At 41.1% G+C, this 21,034-nt stretch overlaps 1 protein-coding gene across 1 annotated transcript in view; it reads left to right on the top strand.

Annotated features, from left to right (window-relative positions):
- TAF1B (TATA-box binding protein associated factor, RNA polymerase I subunit B) overlaps positions 1–21,034 on the top strand; it is a 68,698-nt gene that overhangs the window by 10,975 nt on the left and 36,689 nt on the right. Inside the window, exons 4-8 of the mRNA XM_075923512.1 lie at positions 1,781–1,878; positions 2,172–2,258; positions 4,152–4,290; positions 13,076–13,238; positions 18,177–18,276. Coding sequence (XP_075779627.1) covers positions 1,781–1,878; positions 2,172–2,258; positions 4,152–4,290; positions 13,076–13,238; positions 18,177–18,276 — 587 coding nt within the window. The remainder of the gene's footprint in view (positions 1–1,780; positions 1,879–2,171; positions 2,259–4,151; positions 4,291–13,075; positions 13,239–18,176; positions 18,277–21,034) is intronic.

The raw sequence follows: 21,034 nt of genomic DNA, 5'->3' as shown, positions 1-21,034 counted from the left end.
TATAACTTCATACTATGTACCCGTCAGGGGTTTTTCAACCTGTCCCTGCTCCCAACACAGTCTTAGGAAAACTAGCCAATGGGAGCTGCCTAGGTGCATGAAGGAAGTGCACAAAAAGCCCCCCACCCCCCGAGTGCACAGAGATGCACATGACCCCAGAGGCTGGTCACTTTGAGCAGCCTGCAGTGGTGCAGCAGGCAGGGAGCCAGCCCGAGGGTCCCACTGGGCCGTTGGCCAGGATCTACCTAAGATAAGCGCCTCTTAGCCAGAGCATAGACCTGACAACCCACACCTTTCCTCCCTCAACACTCTGCATCCCTGCTTCAGGTCACAACCCAAACTCTCTACACTCCTACTCCTGCATCTATACCCCCTCCCAGATCCTGCCCCCCATTCCCTTGCCTTAGGTTACAGCAGAGTTGCTTGCACCCCCTACTGCATCCATATCCCAAGTCACAACTCTCTCCCAGATTCTGCAGCCCCTCTTACATCCCTCTCCTGCACCAATACCCCATCCAGGACCCTGCATCCCCTTCTCCTCCCAAACTCCCTCCCGCACTCCACACTGGGTCCCTACTCTTGAGTGCTCTTTTGCACTCAACCTCCATCCCAGACCAGACACCTCCTCCATTAATATCATGGGTGTATGCGGTCCTTGACCACTTACCAAATTCTTATCATGTAAAATCCCGATAAAGCAGTTAAATATTAGGTTAACTGACTAAGTGGGATCCTGGGCAGAGGACCGCTCCAGCCTGGTTGGAGCAACACCCAACCCACAGGGCTCCCACTCCCAGCCCTGTGCACGGCTGGCTGTCATCTCCCAGCCGCAGCGCTGGTATAGCCTTCGGCCCGCGGCAGGCAGTGGACAGCTCCTGGGCATGGATTATCCATTCGCATCCTAATAGCCTCTGATGTGGGTGCAGTTATAATGCTGGCATAGTTAAAGCAGGATAAAAATTCTGTTTAGACAAGGCCAAGTGTGGATCAAGGAGAAGGGATGTTCTTGGAAAGGAGAAGTATTTGCAGATGAAGTAGATGATAGAGGGAAGAGGAAATTGATGTAGATACTTGGCTATCTAGCAAAAAAGGGCATTTACATAGCACAAAAGTGAAAGAAAAAATGGTGACTGGCATAGTGGAAATGAGAGAATGGATTAACACAAAGAAAATTAAGAATAAAACCCAATATAAGCAGAATGAATAAAGAAAAAAGTAAAATAGCAACAAAAATGTAAGATTTGAATTCAGGAGATAACGAAGGGAGAAAACTCTGCAGGATGTACAAAAGAGATAACATGGGAGACAATTGTACAGAAAACATAAAGTATTAATACTGTTTGCTCTCCCATTCACTACTGAACTGGATTCTAGTTTTCTGTGCTGGAAAAGGGAGAGAAATAAGCACACCTGTTTTTAAATTCATGACTGGTATCTTGTGTATTATTTTAAATTATAGGTCATTTAACAATCATAACAAGCATTATGAAAACCATGCATGGTAACTCTTACTTTGCTACAACTGTTTTTGTTCTTGAGAAATGTATGGGATAACTTGATGTAGTTTGACTGTTTTTGCATTTTTCTTAATTTAATATTCTGAACTTCACCAATTTATTGAAGTGTTTTAATCATTTAATATGTGTTTGGTCTTGGGCGCCAACATTTGGGATTTTCTTAATTTCAAACAAGTCCTTAGTCCCTGCACAAAGAAATTAATATATTAAAGTGCAGATATGTAAAACTGGAACAACAAACACAAATTTTTATTGCTCTTTAGATAAAGGCTGGGAATGGTATGTTTGTGAAGGTTTTCAGTGCATACTCAAGAAGCAAGCAGAAGCTCTGCAAGCTTTAGGAGTGTCTCCACAGATGAAGGTATGTTGACCTGACCATATTGGTACACATTGTCCTTATGATTTATACTTCAGGAATTATTTTAAGGTAGATAGAATTATTTCATTTTTAAAACTGACAGTAAATGAGCCAGTAGATGAGCCAGAGGAAGTGAATCTATGTCAGGAATAGTAAAAGTAATTTATAATTTTATAATCAGGGTTTTCATGAAAATAAGCAAAGAACATTTTTCTTGAATTGTAACATCACAATTTGTTGTTTTCAGACATGATTTTATAAAATAGAGTAATCTTTTTTTTTTTTTGCCTTATCAGGATGAAATTCTATGCAATTTTTGGAGATGTTACCTTCAGAAGAGCAAACAAGCATATTGCAGCATGCCAGTTACAGATAATGCCTTGGTAGTATAACTAAGTGAAGTTCATAACTGATAAGCAAATGGTTTTGCATTGATCTTTTAAAATGTTTTTGTTTTTCAAGGCATGCATACATACTACCTCATTTTAATGAGGATGGTCTTTTAAATGTATTTTGCCATTTTAAGAAAATATTTGTTGTGCTGATGGAAATCTGTTCCTTTTTAATATCTTGCTTTGCTATTGCATAGCCAGCCAGCAGATGGAGTACAAGTTATAATCCACTATATTTCTAGAGCTGTGTTGACATTTAAATAATATACAAATAATGGCATAGAAGTATGTATGTTATGGGTATGTCTCTGCTTCGATACAATACCTGAGACTGGCTGGTGTCTGCTCGCTTGGGCTATGGAACTGCATAATTGAGGTAGAGATATTCAGACTCAAAGTAGAGCCCAGGCTCTGGCACCCTCCCCTATTGTGGTAGTTAGCAATCCCTGGGTTTAACATACTGCTCGAGCATCTATGATCATTTTTATCCCCAGATTAGGAATTGTTGAACTCTGGGGCTACAGTGTCTACATTGCATTATCCTGGTTTGAGTCCAACTACCCATATCCCAGTCTTTCTATTGTCTTCTCAAAATGGTTTCTCTAACTCTTTTTGTGTGAGGGTGGGTGGGTGGCAGTGGGGGAAAGATTGACTATCCAGAGGACAAAGAAAGTTAGCTGGAGGGATGATTTGGCAGATTCTCAGAGCATGGGACCAGTGGTACTGCATGTATACTGCAGAGCAGTAGGGCTTGAACTCTGGGTCTGGGCTTCACTTGGGCTCAGGCCCTCCACCCCGTTGGGTTCTAAGACCATGGATCCAAGCTCTGGGTTAGCACAGTTTGTGTGTTGATGGAAGGGGCTTAGTCTTGAGTTTGAGTTTAATCCCTAGATTTAGGTTGTGCTGTAGACATACCCCTAAAGAGCCAATATTGGTTTGTGCTCCATAGGAGTGGCTTTATCTGATCTTACACAGGTTACAGAGCAAGTTAAAAAACTTAGTTCCAGAATATTCTGATCATTTCCAAGTCTTAACAGTCTTCCCCCTCTTGAATTCTATATTTCATGAATATTATAATTCTGTGTATTGTAGGGATGTCCATGTGTAGTTGGCTATATGATTAACCAATATGTCTACACTTATTGGTTAATCTTGTTGTCTGCATACGTTTCCCTCCACCGCCTTGTCGCCTCTGTATCAGAGGCAGAAAGGGAGAGGGGAAGCACGAGCCATCTTAAAAGCTGATTCCCCCCAGCATTGGCACCGTGGACAGAGACTGCTCTGCATCTTTCTGCGGAGAGCTAGGAATCCCCATGGACGAGGGCTGCTGCCACCCCCATGCTGCTGCGGCTGCATCAGAGGCAGCAGTGCAGGGCAACAGGCCTGCAAGAGGCGCTGGTTTTTAAACTGGCTTCCCTTGTGGACCAGCTTCCACCTGCCATCTCACGCTGCTGCCTCTAATGCAGAGGCAGCAGCGTGAGTTGGCAGAGGGCTCCCTGGGAATGGGGCCAGGAGTGCACTGGCTGCTGGCCCTGCCCCCAGGAACTATTGAATAGTCATCTAACTAATAAGATTTCATATGGTTACACAGCTATTCAATTACCTGATATCTCTAGTATATTAGAAACCTCCTGGGAGTGTGGGAGGTTGCGATGGCTACATGATCATTGATATTTTGTTCTGACGAGCACACTATTAAAATAAAAATAAGCTTTTTGTATGGTAGGAATTTATGAGTATAAACAAAAACATTTTAGATATGACTTACTTTAGCATGTACCTAGACTGTCAGTCTCATGTTTGTTGAGTCATTGAGTTTTTGTAAGTCAAACTATTGCGGTAGAACTATTGTGGGATAAAACTATAAATTATTTACAAAAACAGATATCTGACATTGGTACAGATGTGGATAGTGAACCAGAGAGAATAAGTCTTCATGGCTTTTCATCGTTCTCTGAAAGCGATGGAGATTTACAGACAGAAAGCAGCTTTGGACGTGTTTCTTCCATTGGCAAAGCCTCAGGTAGGAGTAAATATAATTTGAAATCACTATTTATATTGTTAGGATGTATTTTTAAAAATGACTGTTCATTTAATTCTAATCGGAAAGATGTGGTGTTATAGGTAGAACATGTAGATGGAGGATTTCCTTTTTATTTATCAACAGTGTATTCTGTATTGTACGAGTCATAGAAATAGTCATGGTCCCTTGCCAAGGAATTCAAAGCTAGACAGACACATGAAACATAAGGGTCACCGAAGAAAGTTTTGGGGGTTTTTTTTTTTCAGTATATTTTTTGGAGAGAGAGTTGTTGGATTTTGTTTAGGGGAGTAATGGTGATGGTTATGGATTATGGGTTAAACTTAACTTGATGCCTGCTACTCAGGATAGAAAAATGAGCCAATATACTCCTTAAGATCATGTCTTCCAAAGCACTGCAGTTTCAAGGAATAAACCTTTGTGTAGTCAGTGATTTGTGTGGTCAGTGACAATCTTGTCTATTAAGTGTTCAGAAATATAGCTTAATAGAAGACTTACTGAACATTGCTCGGGTCCTTCAGGGTAGGGACTTAGGGATTTGCGGGTGCAGGAATCAGGGTTGGGATATGAGGAGGGGCTCAGAGCAGGGGATGCTAAGGCTCAAGACAGGAAGCAGGGTGCAGGAGTCAGGGCAGGGGTTGGGAAATGGGGGTAGGGCTCGGAGAAAAGGAGGGCTAGTAATTTCTCACCAGGACTTCCCTAGAGGCGGCAGGGGCTGCACAGCCCACCTGGGAGTGGTGGGGGCTGCATGGCCCACCTGCTGACTGCTCCCCATGGTCATTGGTGAGTGTAACTGTTCCTGCTATCATATCCCTCCCTTTCCATTTGATGCATATCCTTGTCCTGGCACAACCAAAGCATGACATTGCTTTAAGTTATGATGATGTTTAATTTGGTGGTCCTAGCTCTTACCATTTAGGAGTTCTTGAATAAATGGACTGATGGATGGATAGAGAGACAGAAACACACAAACACTCTCTCAAATATATAGTAGATTTTACTTCTGTTATATCATCTTTCAATTTCTGGCTGTAACTTTTTATTTCCAGTGGCAAGGAATGTCTTGTCTTCTATGGCTTTTTTTCATCTTTCCCGTTTCCCCCCCCCTACATTATGCTCTCTAGTTTCTCTTCTGTCTCCTCCCCCCATAACAACTCTGCCATAATTCACTTTTTCATCTACCATCACTACTATCCATAGAGAGACATGACAATTTTACTAGACACTTAGTAGCCAGTATACTAATCCTTCTAACTAAAATCCAGTACAAAATTGGAGGGATGTAAAATTGTTATGTTTAACTGATTAAATAGGGGCAGCTGGGCTGGAGTGACCCCCGCCACAGGTGGGTCCTGCTTGAGCCAAGTCTGGCCCGCCACGGACAGAAGCGGCTTTGGCTAGACTGGTGCGCCTCTGCCCATGAAATGCTGTGCCATGTTTGGTTAGCCATTCACACCCCTACTGTCCAGATAGAAGGCAGGAATACATGATACCTGATAGTGGGTATGTGGCTTATTGGTTAATCCTCACAGCTACGCTCTAAGACCCCTCCTGTTGCCTCTGTATCAGGCTGAAAATTTCAGCGGTCACATGTTTCCAACTCCTCCCCCCAGTTTTTTAACATCCCTAATATTGGGTATATAAGCGTTGAAGTAGATTTCAACTTCAAGCTTCTCCATAACCTATTGTCATGATTATCTTTGTTTGCATCTCCTTTTGCTTCCCCAGTGCCACTTCTGTTTTGCCTCATGTGACGCTGGCATGTTTGTCTTTCTCCGATTCACGTTTTTGTCTCCTTTTATGAAGCCTTGTATGCCTGGAATCTCCTAATTTTTTCCTGAATTTTTCTCTCCAATTTTCTCATCAAATGCAGATCTTCTGAAATGTATAAACTCTAGAGCTCTCTTCAGTGAAGAATAACAAACATATAAAAGAAAAGTCAAAACAACAGTAATGGAAACAGTAAAACAGATGTTTAGCTTTCCCATTCAGTAACACTAGTTTTGTTTTATCCCATTCCACATCTGCATTCTCTAATTAGATTACAAAAATCCTTGTTCTGAAGATCCTGTAATCTTGTGTATTCACATGTCACTTTACAAATAATGTGCAGGGCAAAATATTTTCGTGAACTTTTTTGTGTTATAAATATTCCAGCAAGTTGCTTTACAATTAATATTGTTTGTTTGTAAAGCTTAGTTCCTTAGTTCCTATTTCCATTTAAGTTCCTTTCTTTTACTTTTTTATAGCGGTGGCTAGAGTAACACACACTCTTGAGGAAGGCAAGTAATTTCCAGATTCTTCCTTTACACCTGGGGGAGAGGGGGAAGTATGCATCAGTGCACATGCATACAATTTATGCCCCCACAGATTTATTTGTTTTCCTGAAGAAAAATGACTTTCTAATGGGGAAATAAAGGGAAGCTACAAGAGTGATCATACAACTCCCTCAGCAGTATGTTTCAGGTGTCCCAGAGCAGCTGGCAGAGATGTCACTGTGGGACAGGGATCATGACTGGGGAAGACCTGGCTGGGGAAGACCTGGCTGGAGCCTTCTACCCTGTGCTGGGCTCAGCTTCTAGTCATAGCTGGGCTGGGGAGGACAAGACTTCTTCTTTCCTTTCATGGCATCCAGAGCTGGTTGAGACCCTCCAGTGCAGGAAGTTCTTGAAATGACCTTACCTCCTGCATCCCTCACTCCTCAGCTGCTTGGGGAGAGAACTCTGTTCAGGGAGCTGCTCCCCTCTCTCCACTCCACCCCCTTATATCCAGACCCTCCTATAGAGTCTCAGCTCTTCTTCTCACTTTTCTGCACCTGGACCATCCCAATGAGCCACTTAGATGATTCCCATCTTAGGGGGGAGGAATAGCTCAGTGGTTTGAGCATTGGCCTGCTAAACCCAGGGTTGTGAGTTCAATCCTTGTGGAGGCCATTTAGGGATTTGGGGCAAAAATTTGTCAGGGATGGTACTTGGTCCTGCTGTGAAGGCAGGGGACTGGACTCAATGACCTTTCAAGGTCCCTTCCAGTTCTAGGAGCTAGGCAATCTCCATTAATTTTTTTTTAACTACACCTGGATCCCAGCCCCCTTTCCCAGCATCTGGATCCCCCCCAAACTCAGACCTTCACCAAGGTCTATCCTCCCCACATCTCCAGACACCTCCACTGAGCCCCAATCACCTTCATGCCAACCTCCTGCAGAGCCCTATTACCATTGTATCAAGAACCCCTAAACAAACCACTGTGTATCCAAATCTCTCCTGCACCCAGGTTCCCCACTGAGCTGCTCATACCCAGACTGTCCCACACAGAACCTTCTCAGCCCACACCTGGATCTTCCTGCATTAAGCTATTCCACGCTTGCATTGTGCCTTACTTAGCCTTCTTGGCCTTGCTTGGTGCACCTGGCACAAAGGGGCAAGATCATGGAGTGTTTCTGGAGCAGGCCTGGTTCTTGTGCTGCATCAGGGTTGGATGCAGCCTCACCATTGAGTCAGACTGTGTCTAGACTGGCCAGTTTTTCTGGAAAATCAGCAGCTTTTCCGGAAAAACTTGCCAGCTGTCTACACTGGCCTCTTGAATTTCCAGAAAAGCACTGACGATCTCATGTAAGATTGTCAGTGCTTTTCCGGAAATACTATGCTGCTCCTGTTTGGACAAAAGTCTTTTTCTGAAAGACTTTTGCGCAAAAGGGCCAGTGTAGACAGCACCGTACTGTTTTCCGCAAAAAAGCCCCGATCGCGAAAATGGCGATCGGGGCTTTTTTGCGGTAAACCGCGTCTAGATTGGCCCTGGACGCTTTCCCGCAAAAAGTGCTTTTGCAGAAAAGCATCCTGCCAAACTAGACGCGCTTTTCCGAAAATGCTTTTAACGGAAAAGTTTTCCGTTAAAAGCATTTGCAGAAAATCATGCCAGTGTAGACGTAGCCTCAGTGTCCCAGGAGAGAGATGCACAGTGAACTTATACCTCTGTGGAGACAGGGATTTTTGATGCCTAGTACCATGCTGGAGCCTCCATATTTATTTGACAAATAAAATTTACAAAAATCTGTGGAATGGCTCAGTTTTTTGGTGCAGAATGCCCTCAAGAGTATTCCTAGTCTATCTTTGTTTCACGCTGTGGAGTACAAAAATGGAGTTCAGATTTTGTAAGAGATCACATCCCTTTCAGTAAAATCATTTTTAAAGTCAACACTTGAATTCGGCAACATAAAATTGCCTGTGCATTTCATATTCACTGTATCAAAAATCATATGGTAAGAGTAGCTGTCATTTGTATAATGAAAGTTGGTCCAAATGAGCAGTATTGCATTTTTTTCTACACATTGGTTATTCATATATTATGTATAATAATTTTTCTGTGCTGTATCATTGAATTATTGATGGCTTGCTGAGGGGGATTTGGGTAACATTTTAAAATGCTTTTCTAATTAATAAACATTTTATCACTATGTTTATCTGTGGATAATAGTTAATAGCAAGCTAGTAGGCTAACAAATTCCATTGGTGTAGTCTGGCCATTGTTTGAGAAGCCTATTAAATTCTTAAGTTGTTGTTGTGTCCTTTTTAATTGTATGTTGTGTGAGGTTTAGTGCTGACTGTGCAATGTGCCCTTTATAACCTGGAACAAATGAAAGTAAAGCTGCTATGTCACCAAAAGCGCTACAAATAGAACAAGAGGATTACTTTAAATCAAGCCATATATAAAGTTAGCTATGAAGTTTCAACTATGAGGCCTCCTTGAGGCACAGTTAAGGTGAAACTGATGACTGACAAGATTACATGACATTCATGCTTTTATTCTGTGACTTGTGTGTACATAATAGATGTTCTATGATTGCTTTTGTGTTTACTTCACAAATTTTTACCAGACATATGCTGGGGAGTCAATTTCTTGATAACTATTTGTAATGTCTTTGCAGTGTCTTTAATGCCAGTTACTGGCTTTGTAGATGTGTAGGTGCCATCAGAGACAAGTGCTGGTTCAGGAGTTGAATATTTGTTGTCACACACAGGAGGTTGAGACAAAATGCAGGACAATGTAGCACTTTAAAGACTAACAAGATGGTTTATTAGATGATGAGCTTTCGTGGGCCAGACCCACTTCCTCAGATCAAATAGTGGAAGAAAGTAGTCACAACCATATATACCAAAGGATACAATTAAAAAAATGAACAAATATGAAAAGGACAAATCACATTGCAGAACAGAAGGAGGATGCGGGGGGGTGGAAAGGGGGAGGAAGGAAGGTAAGTGTCTGTGAATTGCTGATATTAAAGGTAGGGAGAGTGGGATGTTTGTGAGTTAATGGTATTACAGGTGATAATTGGGGAAACTGTCTTGGTAATGGGTGAGAAAGTTCAAAGACTTGTTAAGTCCTTGTTGGCAAGTGTCGAATTTTAACATGAATGACAGTTCAGAGGATTCCCTTTCAAGTGCAGATGTAAAAGGTCTTTGTAGCAGAATGCAGGTGGCTAAGTCATTGAGAGAGTGTCCTTTCTGGTTAAAGTGGCAAGAAACTGTTTTCTCTTTGTGATCTTGTCTGATATCTGTTTTGTGGGCATTAATCCTTTGGCGAAGTGTCTGAGATGTTTGTCCAATGTACATAGCAGACGGACACTTTCGGCACATGATAGCATAGATTATATTTCTGGATGCGCAGGAATATGTGTTCTTGATCTTATAACTCACTTGGTTAGGTCCAATAATGGTATCAGCAGAATGAATATGTGGACAAAGCTGGCAACGGGGTTTGTTGCAAGGGAAGGTACCAGGGTTGGTATTAGTGTGGTATGTCCTGTGGTGGTTGGTAAGAATCATCTTGAGGTTAGGTGGTTGTCTATAGGAGATTATGGGTCTGTCTCCCAGAGCCTCTTTGAGTATGGTATCCTGTTCCAATATAGGCTGTAGTTTATTGATAATGTGTTGGACAGGTTTAAGTTGGGGGTTGTAGGTGATGACAAGTGGTGTTCTATTGTTGGTTTTCTTGGGTCTGTCTTGAAGTAGATGGTTTCTAGGTATTCGTCTGGCTCTTTCAATTTGCTTTTTTATTTCTCTGGGTGGGTAGTTGAGATTTATAAATGCTTGGTAGAGATCCTGAAGCTTCTGGTCTCTGTCAGTGGGGTTAGAGCAGATGCGGTTGTATCGAAGGGCTTGGCTATAGACGATGGATCGTGTGGTGTGTTCTGGATGGGAGCTGGATGCATGTAGGTAACTGTATGAGTCGGTGGGTTTTCTGTAGAGAGTGGTGTCTAATTTTCCATTGTTGATTTGTACGGTGGTGTCCAGGAAGTGGATCTCTCGTGTAGAATGGTCCAGGCTGAGGTTGATGGTGGGGTGTAGGTTGTTGAAATCTCTGTGGAATATCTCCAGTGTTTCTTGGCCATGTGTCCAGATCATAAAGATGTCATCGATGTACCGTAGGTAGAGGAGGGGTGAAAGGGGACGGGAGTTGAGGAAACGTTGTTCTAGGTCAGCCATAAAGATGTTAGCATACTGTGGGGCCATGCGTGTACCCATGGCTGTGCCGCTGATCTGGAGGTATAAGTTGTTCTCAAACTGAAAATAATTGTGGGTGAGAACAAAGTTACATAGGTCTGCTATCAGGTTGGCAGTAGTGTCCTCTGGGATAGTGTTTCTAATTGCTTGTAATCCGTCTTCATGTGGGATGTTGGTATATAGAGCTTCTACATCCATGGTGGCAAGGATGGTATTATTGGGGAGGTTATCGATGTTTTGTAGTTTCCTTAGGAAGTCAGTAGTGTCTCGGAGATAGCTGGGGGTATTGGTTACGAAGGGTTTGAGAAGAGTGTCTACATAGCTGGATAGACCAGTAGTGAGCGTGTCAATACCAGAGATGATGGGACGTCCGGGGTGCCCAGGTTTATGGATCTTGGGAAGTAGATAGAACAATCCTGGTCGGGGGTCAGAAGGTGATTCTGTGAGGATTTGTTCCCGAGTAGCTGTGGGGAGGCTTTTAAGGAGACAGTGTAGTTTCTTTTGGTAGTCCAAGGTGGGGTGGGAGGGGAGAGGTTTGTAAAATGTGGTGTTCGAGAGTTGTCTGGTTGCCTCCTGGTTATAGTCGGCCTTATTCATAATGACCACAGCACCCCCTTTGTCAGCTGGTTTGATTACAATGTCCAGGTTGTTTTTGAGACTCTGGATGGCATGGTGTTCAGCGCGGCTAAGATTGTGTGTCGCTTGTTGTCGTTTGCGAATAATGTCAGTCTGTGCGTTGTTGCGGAAGCTGTGTATATAGAAATCCAGATTGTAATTCCGACCCTCAGGGGGAGTCCATATAGAATTATTTTTCCTTTGGTGTTGGTAGGGGGGATCTGGTAGGTCAGATTGATGTTCAGTGGTGGTTTAGCACTTGGTCAATTGGAATTTGAAAGCCAGGTCCCATCAGAGACAAGTGCTGGTTCAGGAGTTGAATATTTGTTGTCACACACAGGAGCTTGAGAGCACTTGGTCAATTGGAATTTGAAAGCCAGGTCAGAATCATGGCCAGCATTTTACACAACAGTGCTTTTATTATAATGATATGACACAACCTCTCCCTTTCTTGTCCTGACTGCTGAGGTAGGAGAAAATATTTGTTCTCAAGAATTCTTACTGCTGAAAAGGTTTACATTTTAAAGAGAAGAATTAACTTTCCCATATATCCCATGCTGCCTCCAAACTTACTGATGGATTGAAAAGAGGGGAGCATTCCTTATCCATGGTTTCCTTTTGTTATATTGGCTGTTACGTAGTATCTGTTGGGGCTTTTTTTCTCTCCTTCCTTGCCCCCTGTGTCCTAGTTGCTACATTTCTATTTTGTATGGAACTACACTTATTTATTCACAGAAATACAAATTTTTCATGCATGGAGAATTTTAAATAGTCTAAGTTCAGTCTTTATATTTTACAAGTTGCATTAGTTCTCTTGGGAAAGCCCTGGTTATACTGAGATTTAAAAACCTCATTAGCCTGAGGGGGAAAATGTAATCCTCTGTTCTGTGGAATCTTCTGAGAGCCAGGAACTTCTGAGTTCTAATCCTGAACTGACGTATTCCGCTTTGACAAATCGCTTATCCTCTATTCGTTGATATACAATGTGTAAAATTAGGATAATACTTATACCTACCTCATGGGATGTTTTGCGGATTAGTTAATGTTAGTGAGGTATTGTATAACAGTTAAGTATTAGCACCTTTCTAGAGATCCAGGTTTAAACATGCAAAAGCGGCGAGGAGTCCTGTGGCACCTTATAGACTAACTGAAGTGTAGGAGCATAAGCTTTCGTGGGCAAAGACCCACTTCGTCAGATGCATGTAGAGGTTTAAACATGGGTCTCATCAGGTTACTACTTCCAAGTTTTAACATTTTTGTATATACTGGGGGACACACGCAGTCCTTCTGGTGTGTGTGTGAATTTCCCCTAGATAATCACCATACTGGCTCAGACCAAAGATCTATCTAACCCAGTACCCTGCCTTCTCACGGTAGCCAATACCAGATGCTTCTGAAGGAATGACTAGAATAGGTAATCGTCAAGTCACCCATTCTGTGTGGTGCTACATTGGCACTGGTTCTCAGTGAGATAGTGACACAGGAAGACAAGCTAAGAGATACTTTGAGAGTTAAGCCATTTAGAACACTAACACCAAAGCTTTGATTTAAAGCTGCCGCTAATGACTTAACACAGCTTGTTGGATGATGAGTTTCTTTTGTTCTCTGTATATCTGTGTTCATATAAAGTTATTTTTATATGTGTTTCTTATCAGCAACAGAAACCACATCTGTCTGCTCCGGATCGGTAGATGGTGGCTCGTATTTACTGAAGAGGAAAAAAGGGGACTTGAAGATGTCCATGCCAATGACGCTTTCACTTTGCTATTTGGCATTACTCTGGCTGAGAGAACCAGTGACGTTATCAGATCTTTTAAGGTATAAATAGTCTCTGTGAAATATTTGCTGATGTTGTAAGTAATCCGTTTTTAAAAATTTGGGTTACTTGCTTATTAACTAGTTGAATTATAGCTAGAGCAGGTAGTTATCCTATGTTTAGGTTTCTTTTCATTTTCCATGGTCAAAGATTCTTGCAACCATTTTTGAAAGTCTCTAATAACTCTGTTGTTTGCAACAAGTGTTTGAAATTTGTTAGGGAGAGAAGTCCTAGTGTTAGAGAAGTGCCTTTTCTTTGTCCCATGAAATTTATTGTCACATTTAGTTGAATTATAAATAAATATTTCAGTTTCACTTCTCATTTATACTTTTCCTAGGGATGTTAAGATTTAACTGGTTAACAGTTGGAGATGAAGAAACTCCCCGTCTGCCATGGATAGGGACTGCTCTAGTCTTGCAGGGGCCTGCCTCAGACAGGGGCTGCTCTGGCATCCGAGCCAGAGCAGCCTGTCTGCTGTGAGCCAGGGTGCCCCGCATGTCGGGTCTCCTCTGGCTAGGATAGAGTAGTCCCTGCCTGCGGAGTGGGTGGGGATGTACTAGTCCACTTGCCCCCTTTAATTGGTTTACCATTTAAACAGGATTTTACATCCCTAATTCCTCAAGAGAATGTTAGTACCCTAATAACTGAGTGAATAGTGCCCTGCGTGGATACAAAATTTGTATCTGTGTTCATATAAATGAGCCGGGGACATCTGCATCCATATCCACAGATGTGGATACCCATGGATATCTGCACATTTTTAGTGTTATAGATACAAAAATTATATATGCATCCCAATCCGTATCTGCAAAAATGAGCTGCGGCTATCTGCATCCATATCTCCAGGGCTCTCGAGGTGATCCTGGCAGTTACAGACCAGTAAGTCTAACATCAGTACCGGGCAAATTAGTTGAAACGGTAATAAAAAATAAAATGATCAGACTTGCAGATAAACATAATTTGTTGGGGAAAAGTCAATATGTTTTCTGTAAAGGGAAATCATGCCTTACTAATCTACTAGAGTTCTTTGATGGAGTCAACAAACTTGTGGACAAGGGAGATCCAGTAGATATCATGTACTTGGATTTCCAGAAAGCCTTTGACAAGGTCCCTCACTAAAGGCACTTAAAGTTAGTTGTCATGGTATAAGAAGGAAGGTCCTCTCATGGATTGATAACCGGTTAAAGGCAGGAAACAAAAGGTAGGAATGAATGGATGAAGAACTTCAAAAAGATCTCACCAAACTAAGTGATTGGGAAACAAAATGGCAAATGAAATGTAATGTTGATAAACATAGCTTGACAAACCACGGCGAAAACCACTCACCAGCCCCACACTGCGCATGTGCGAGACCTGCACTGAGCATGTGTGAACCGCCGGTGAACAGGGTGACCAGCTGAAATCTACTCTCTATGGACGAATAGATAAATGGATTTGTCAAGCTTTGTTGATAAATATAAATTAATGCACATTAGAAAAAATCCCAGTTATACATACAATATGGGGACTAATTTACTCAAGAGAGAGAGAGATCTTGAAGTCATTGTGGATAGTTCTCTGAAAACTAGTGTGCAGCAGCAGTCAAAAAGCAAACAGAATATTAGGAATCCTAGAAAAAGGGATACAGAATAAGACTGAGAACATCTTACTGCCTCTATATAAATCCATGGTGTGCCCACACCTTGAATACTGCGTACAGATGTGGTTGCTCATCTCAAAAAAGATATATTGGCATTGTAAAAGGTTCAGAAAACAGGAACAAAAATTATTAGGGATTTGGAACGGGTTCCATATGAAGAGAGATTAAAAAGATTTTTCGTCTTAGAAAAGAGGGGACTATCGGGGGATATGATAGAGGGCTATTACATCATGAATGGTATGGAATGAGGGGTCACCATAAGAATTAGGGGTCACCAAATGAAATTAATAGATAGCAGGTTTAAAACAAACAAAAAGAAGCATAAAACAGTGCACCGTCAGCCTGTGGAACTCCTTGCCAGAGGAGGTTGTGAAGACCAGGACTTTAACAGGGTTAAAAAAAGAACAAGATAAATTCCTGGAGGTTAGATTCATCAATGGCTATGAGCCAGGATAGGTTGTAATGGTGTCCTTACCCTATGTCAGAGGCTGGGCATGAGTGACAGGAGAGGGATCACCTGATGATGCCCTGTTCTATTCACTCCTTCTGGGGCATCTGGCATTGGCCACTGTTGGAAGACAGGATACTGGGCTAGATGGACCTTTGGTCTGAGCCAGTATGGCCGTTTTTATGGTCACATGTGGATACTATAGATTAAGTTGGATATCCGTGGATTTGACGGACTCTATGAATGAATGCTCTAAAGATCCAGGCTTATGCTACTGCCAAAATATCAGCCTCAGTACAAATCATAAATATGGCTTCCATCTTCTTGACTTAAATGCTTGTGTTTTAACACATTTTTGTGTGCAATAAAATGGAGGTATAGACTCAAATTGAGAAGTAAAACATGCCCACTAAATTGTGTTAATATTCAGGCTTGCATTTTAGTTCTTTATATATAGTTTATGAATATTTAAAACAATGGAATACTAGTCATGCTAAGTGTCCCACTTCCCCCCCCCCCCCAAAAGTGGTAGAAGCAGAGGTACTGTTCCTCCTCTGTCATATATGCTTGGGCACCACTTCAAGGCATCCAGCCAGTTTCTAAGGAATTTATATTACAGCACCCAAAAATTCTTATGACTACTATTTGGAGTATTCAGTACATAACCTTGCAATTAACTCATCTTATTAGTTAAAAATAACATTTTAAAATGTTCCTACATATGTTTCAAATAGCAATATTTTTTTGTTAACATTCAATATGATGGTTGTTTTTTATGTTCCTTTTCAACATATAAGACTACAGTTTTAACATGGTAGACTTCATGTGGCTTTGAAAGAATATAGTAATGCAGTCTAAAATAGGTTCAATCTAGCAAGTCTAACAAGACCAGAATTTTAACCAGTTTGTGGCACTTCTGTTGTAGCCTTGGCATATTATTTTTTATATCATACACAAGACCTAGGGCTTATCTACCTTGGATCATCCTATTTAAAAAGACAGACTATTATGTCCCATCTGTTTTTTGCAATAGGAACATGTTTAAAACTTTGTTTAAATACAGCTTATTTTAAATTAGATACAAGCAACACCTCGTAAAATAAGCGTGAATGAGACAAAAGATGTTAAAATTGCTTTAAAAATGTATTCGAACCTGGGGCACTTGGAGTTGGGGGGGGGGTCATACAAAAATTGGATGTTTTCTCACACAGTGTTTATCTTCATTATAATATTTGTAGCTCTCTGTATTTACACGGGAGAACATGGCACTTGGGTTAGCTGCTGTGAGTGATAAGTGTCCAACTTTGAATGGGCTCTTTTATCCCAGGGCTATGAGAATTCTTTAAAAATGGTTGTAACAATTTGATCTGTTCAGAACCACATTTATTGAGTACCTTGTTTAAACTGCATCAAAATATATCTCTCATTAAGCAAATGTAGACTCAACCTGTAGAGTGAAGTTGTCTAACACAGTTCTGGAGGGTGGAGGTTTTACTGTCCACATTGATTGGGATTAGAATAATGCATAGTTTTCCTATTGGAGACAGGATATTTCAGTTATATTTTTAATTCCTTATTTGTGATTCATTGTTGTCAAACTGATGTAATAGTGCACAGAATTTCAGAATAAAAAGTACTAGGCAAGATAACATTCTAAAATCATGTTCTAATTGTTACAAATGTTGTGATCATTCTAATTTAGAGGGATATATTCTTTATTTAATGCATCTTTATTTTAAAAAATTACTTTGACTCTATTATTTCTAGAATCATTCAGCATAAACTTATGCCACTAAACTTTTGAATTTAAATTCCAGATCTCAAAGAAAGAGTCATAGAGAAGTCATAGGGATTGATGTTTACTTACAGTAGTTCTTAAATGGAATTTTGATAGCTATCAAGTAATATATAACAAGTAGCTTCTTTTCTATGATTTAAGAAGATTTAAGGAATGCCTGTCAAGTAATTTCTCTAGCTTTGTTTTCACTTGCAAAAGTGAATAGAAGGAAAAGATATTCTATCTCTGCTTTTCAGTATATGGTGTTTTTTTTCTTCCTTGACAGTCTGCCAGGGCCTACAAAGAGGTGTACTGCATGATTGTTCAGTGTAATTTTTCAAACAGGTATTGACTTTTAGGAATATGTCATCTCAGTATTGAGCTATCCAAGTTCCTGGTGCCCTTTTCTAAAACCAACATTGCATTTTCTGTTACAACAGTGACATCATTTTTTTTTTTTTAATTAAAGCCAGTGTTCTTTGCTGTTTTTGTGCTTGCTTATTGAATTAAGGTAACTGCCCAGATATATCGGTGTATATATATGATATAATTCAAACTCCTCTCCAGAGAGAATAGGACTAGCGCTTTTGTCAGTAAAACTTATGTTGCTCAGAGGTTTGAAAGACCACCCACCTGACTGACCTAAATTACCCTGATGGAAGCGCTGGTGTGAACACTATTATGTTGGTGGGATGCTATTCTTCTGACTTACATACCACCTCACTAATTATGTCAATTAAAATATTCTGCCTATTTGCAAGATTTGACTCTAGAATGTGCAGGGAAAGCTAGAAGGGAAAAAAAATTATTTAGAGTAAACTAAGTGCCCTAACTTTATCTGAGTGTCACATTTGAGCTTGAATTTCAATATTCTAGGTTTCATGTTAAAGAACAAGCAGCTTTTTAGGATTAAGGCAGCATTTTGAAGGACATGTTTAGCTGACATTTTTGGGCATTTCGATTCTGATACTATTTTTACTTTTTGAAATTAAGACTTTAATCCAGTTCCTGATAGTTTAAACTAAATGTTAATTTGACAAACTCTTTTTTTCTTTTTTCTTTTTTTTTTAATTTAGGTTTGTTCTAGATGGTCACATTCCTTACTTGAATGCTTTTCAGTGTTTTCCAGAGGAGATGAAATTGTATGGAGTTGATCTCAAGATCTTTCGTGTAGAGGTGACTTTCACCTTTTTCATTTTTATTTAATAAGCTACATATCTTATGGTATATTGTACTCCTGAGTTATGGTACTGAAAATTTGGGTGGATCTACCTTTGTTATATTATTTATTTCCTCTTAGTCATCCAGGAGCCAGTGAGCAAATTATTCTGATTACTTTTCATGTTTGAATTAGAATAAATAGTAGGGATATTTAAATGTGTCTTTCGTAAACGTGTAACTGCTGAAGATTTCAATAGTTACACGTGTAAATATAGTGGGGAGGTGGCTCCACGGGAGCTGGTGCACACAAGGAGCGTCTGCGGGAGCACTGGCTCCTGCCTGCGGGCTCTCTTCCTCCCCTCTGTATCGGAGGCAGCAGTGGAGGGGAGGAGTGGCCTTGCGTGTAAGCATAAAGGTTAATCCATGAGCCATAGGCTTATTAGTTAACCATTTAAATAAATACACTAACACATCCCTATTAAATAGGTTGATAACTTCATAAGTACTAAGTATGTTTTTCTCATAGATTGCAAGGCTAGGAGGTACCGTTGTGATCATCTAGTCTGGTCTCCTATAATTCCCCCCAAATAATTCCTAGAATGTATTTTTTAGAAAAATGTCTGAACTTGATTATAAAAACTGTAAGTGATGGAAAGTCCATCACAACCCTGGTAAACTGTCCCAGTGAATAATTATCCTCAAGTATTTTAGTTGCTTCTCTCCTGGGTAATACAGAAAATATAAATAGAATTTAGGTTCTGCTTCCCATAAAGGCAGTACTCCGTTGAAATCTCCCTCTGTTGAGAAGCAAGCTTTATCAGTTTTTACAGTATCATGTGTTCTTGCTGTATTTATTGAAAATTGGGGGGGTTTAGCATTAAACTAAAGAGTTCACGTTAAAATATTCTGTCCATATGAAAATATGCTGCATGTACTTAACTGCCTTTCCCTTTGGCCCACTTTGTAGAACATCTACAGCACGTCCTGCCACATACCCCCTTCTAACTATGAGAGTCTCTCTTTAAGGGCACTGTGAGTGTGGGGAAGGACCAGCCCCTGCTGCCACTCTGTTTCAGGTCCCCTGGTAATTCCCCCCAGAAAGGTACAGTAGGGGTGGGAAAAGCTGGAATAGGAAGAGGCAGGACATGGGTGAAGCAGGGGTGGGAAGAAATCTGTTAAAATGCACTGTGAAGTATCTGGAGCTGATCTGTCTGGAGGAATCAGCTTTGCTAGTTGTTCATTGCTGTGGGGAAAGCATCCCATACCCACAATGCATTCCATGCCTCCTAGTTTGAGAACCTCTGATCTAGACCATCCCTGACAGGTGTTTGTCTAACCCACTCTTAAAAATCTCCAACGATGGAGATTCCACAACCTCCATAGGCAATTTATTGTAGTGCTGAATTACCCTGATAAGAAATTCCTGTCCGTGGACTGGATCCAGTCCGCAGTGTTAGTCCCTGGGGGCCCCAACTCACTTGCAACTCTACTAGTATCAGAGGATCATAGCTCTCGATGACTGCGAATCGCAATTCATGTTCAATGCAAGCAGTGGGAAGTAGCGTCCTGATCCACGATGCTTCCCGCTGTTCAATTGGCCATGAATGGCAATTTGCGGCCAACCAGAGCTGTGATCCTCCGATACTTGCAGAGGTGCAGGTAAACATGGTGGGCTGTGGCTGCTAGGGACTAACTCTGGGGGCTGCTGATTTTTTTTTTTTCTGTTGCCCACTCCTGCTCTAAGGTTAAGGAGAATAATTTTTCTCTCTTCTTCTATTGACTTTTTTTATGAATTTGAATATTTATGTATTCTCCCTCTGCTTTCTTCATATTAAAACAAGCTCAATTCTTTCAGTCTTCCCTCATTGGTCATGTTTTCTAGACCTTTTAATTGTTTTTGTTGCTCTTCTCTGGAATTTCTCCAGTTTGTCCTCATCTTTTCTTGAATGTAGTGCTCAGAACTAGACACATTAATCCAGTAGAGTTCTAACCTCAGTGAAGAGTAGAGCAGCCTCTACCACCCACAGTGGGGCTGTATTGGCGCAGCTGTCTGCTGCGCCATGGCAGTGGTGAGCTGGGACCAGAGCAGCCCCCTGCTCACAGCCATGGGTTAACCAGTTAAACACACTACATCCCTAGTCCTCAAAGGAAATCTGCACAATACTTTGAAAAGATGAGCTTGGGAACTTAAATTAATATCTGTGCTACACCCTAAAAATTCTGGGTTTAGTAAAAACACTGAATTTATGGCTCATTTCAGCTATATGTAACCCACTAACCCTCCTTTGTTATATGGCTATAGATACGTTAACTACTCATTTCACCTTGAATGGTATGGTCTGCTTTGAATTTTACAGTCATACTCTGAATGCATGTCTACACCAGTGTTCCCTTGGCTTGGGTTGCCATCCAAGAGAGATTCCAGTGCCATCCAGATGATTAGCAGAGCACCCACAGCTGGCAGCATGTGTTTATACTACTTGTGCACATCTAGACATGCCTCAGTGCACATAACAGAATTTATTCTGCATATGGATGGAAAACATTAGAGGGAACATTGGTCTACTCCACAATTACACATGCAGCTGACTTACGCCACTAGTAGGGATGTCAACGAATAGTCTACTAGATGATTAACCAGTAAGCGTAGGCTTATCAATTAATCTTGTTGATTACTTGCATTCCCTCTCCTTACTGCCACTGTATCAGAGGCAGCAAGTGGTGGGGGTGGACCAGCAGGAGCCAGTGCTGGGGGAAGTTGGCTTAAAAGCCA

This window comes from Pelodiscus sinensis, chromosome 3 (genome assembly GCF_049634645.1).
Source record: "Pelodiscus sinensis isolate JC-2024 chromosome 3, ASM4963464v1, whole genome shotgun sequence".
In the NCBI taxonomy this organism is placed as follows: domain Eukaryota; kingdom Metazoa; phylum Chordata; order Testudines; family Trionychidae; genus Pelodiscus; species Pelodiscus sinensis.
This window is presented reverse-complemented; position numbering and strand designations above follow the sequence as displayed.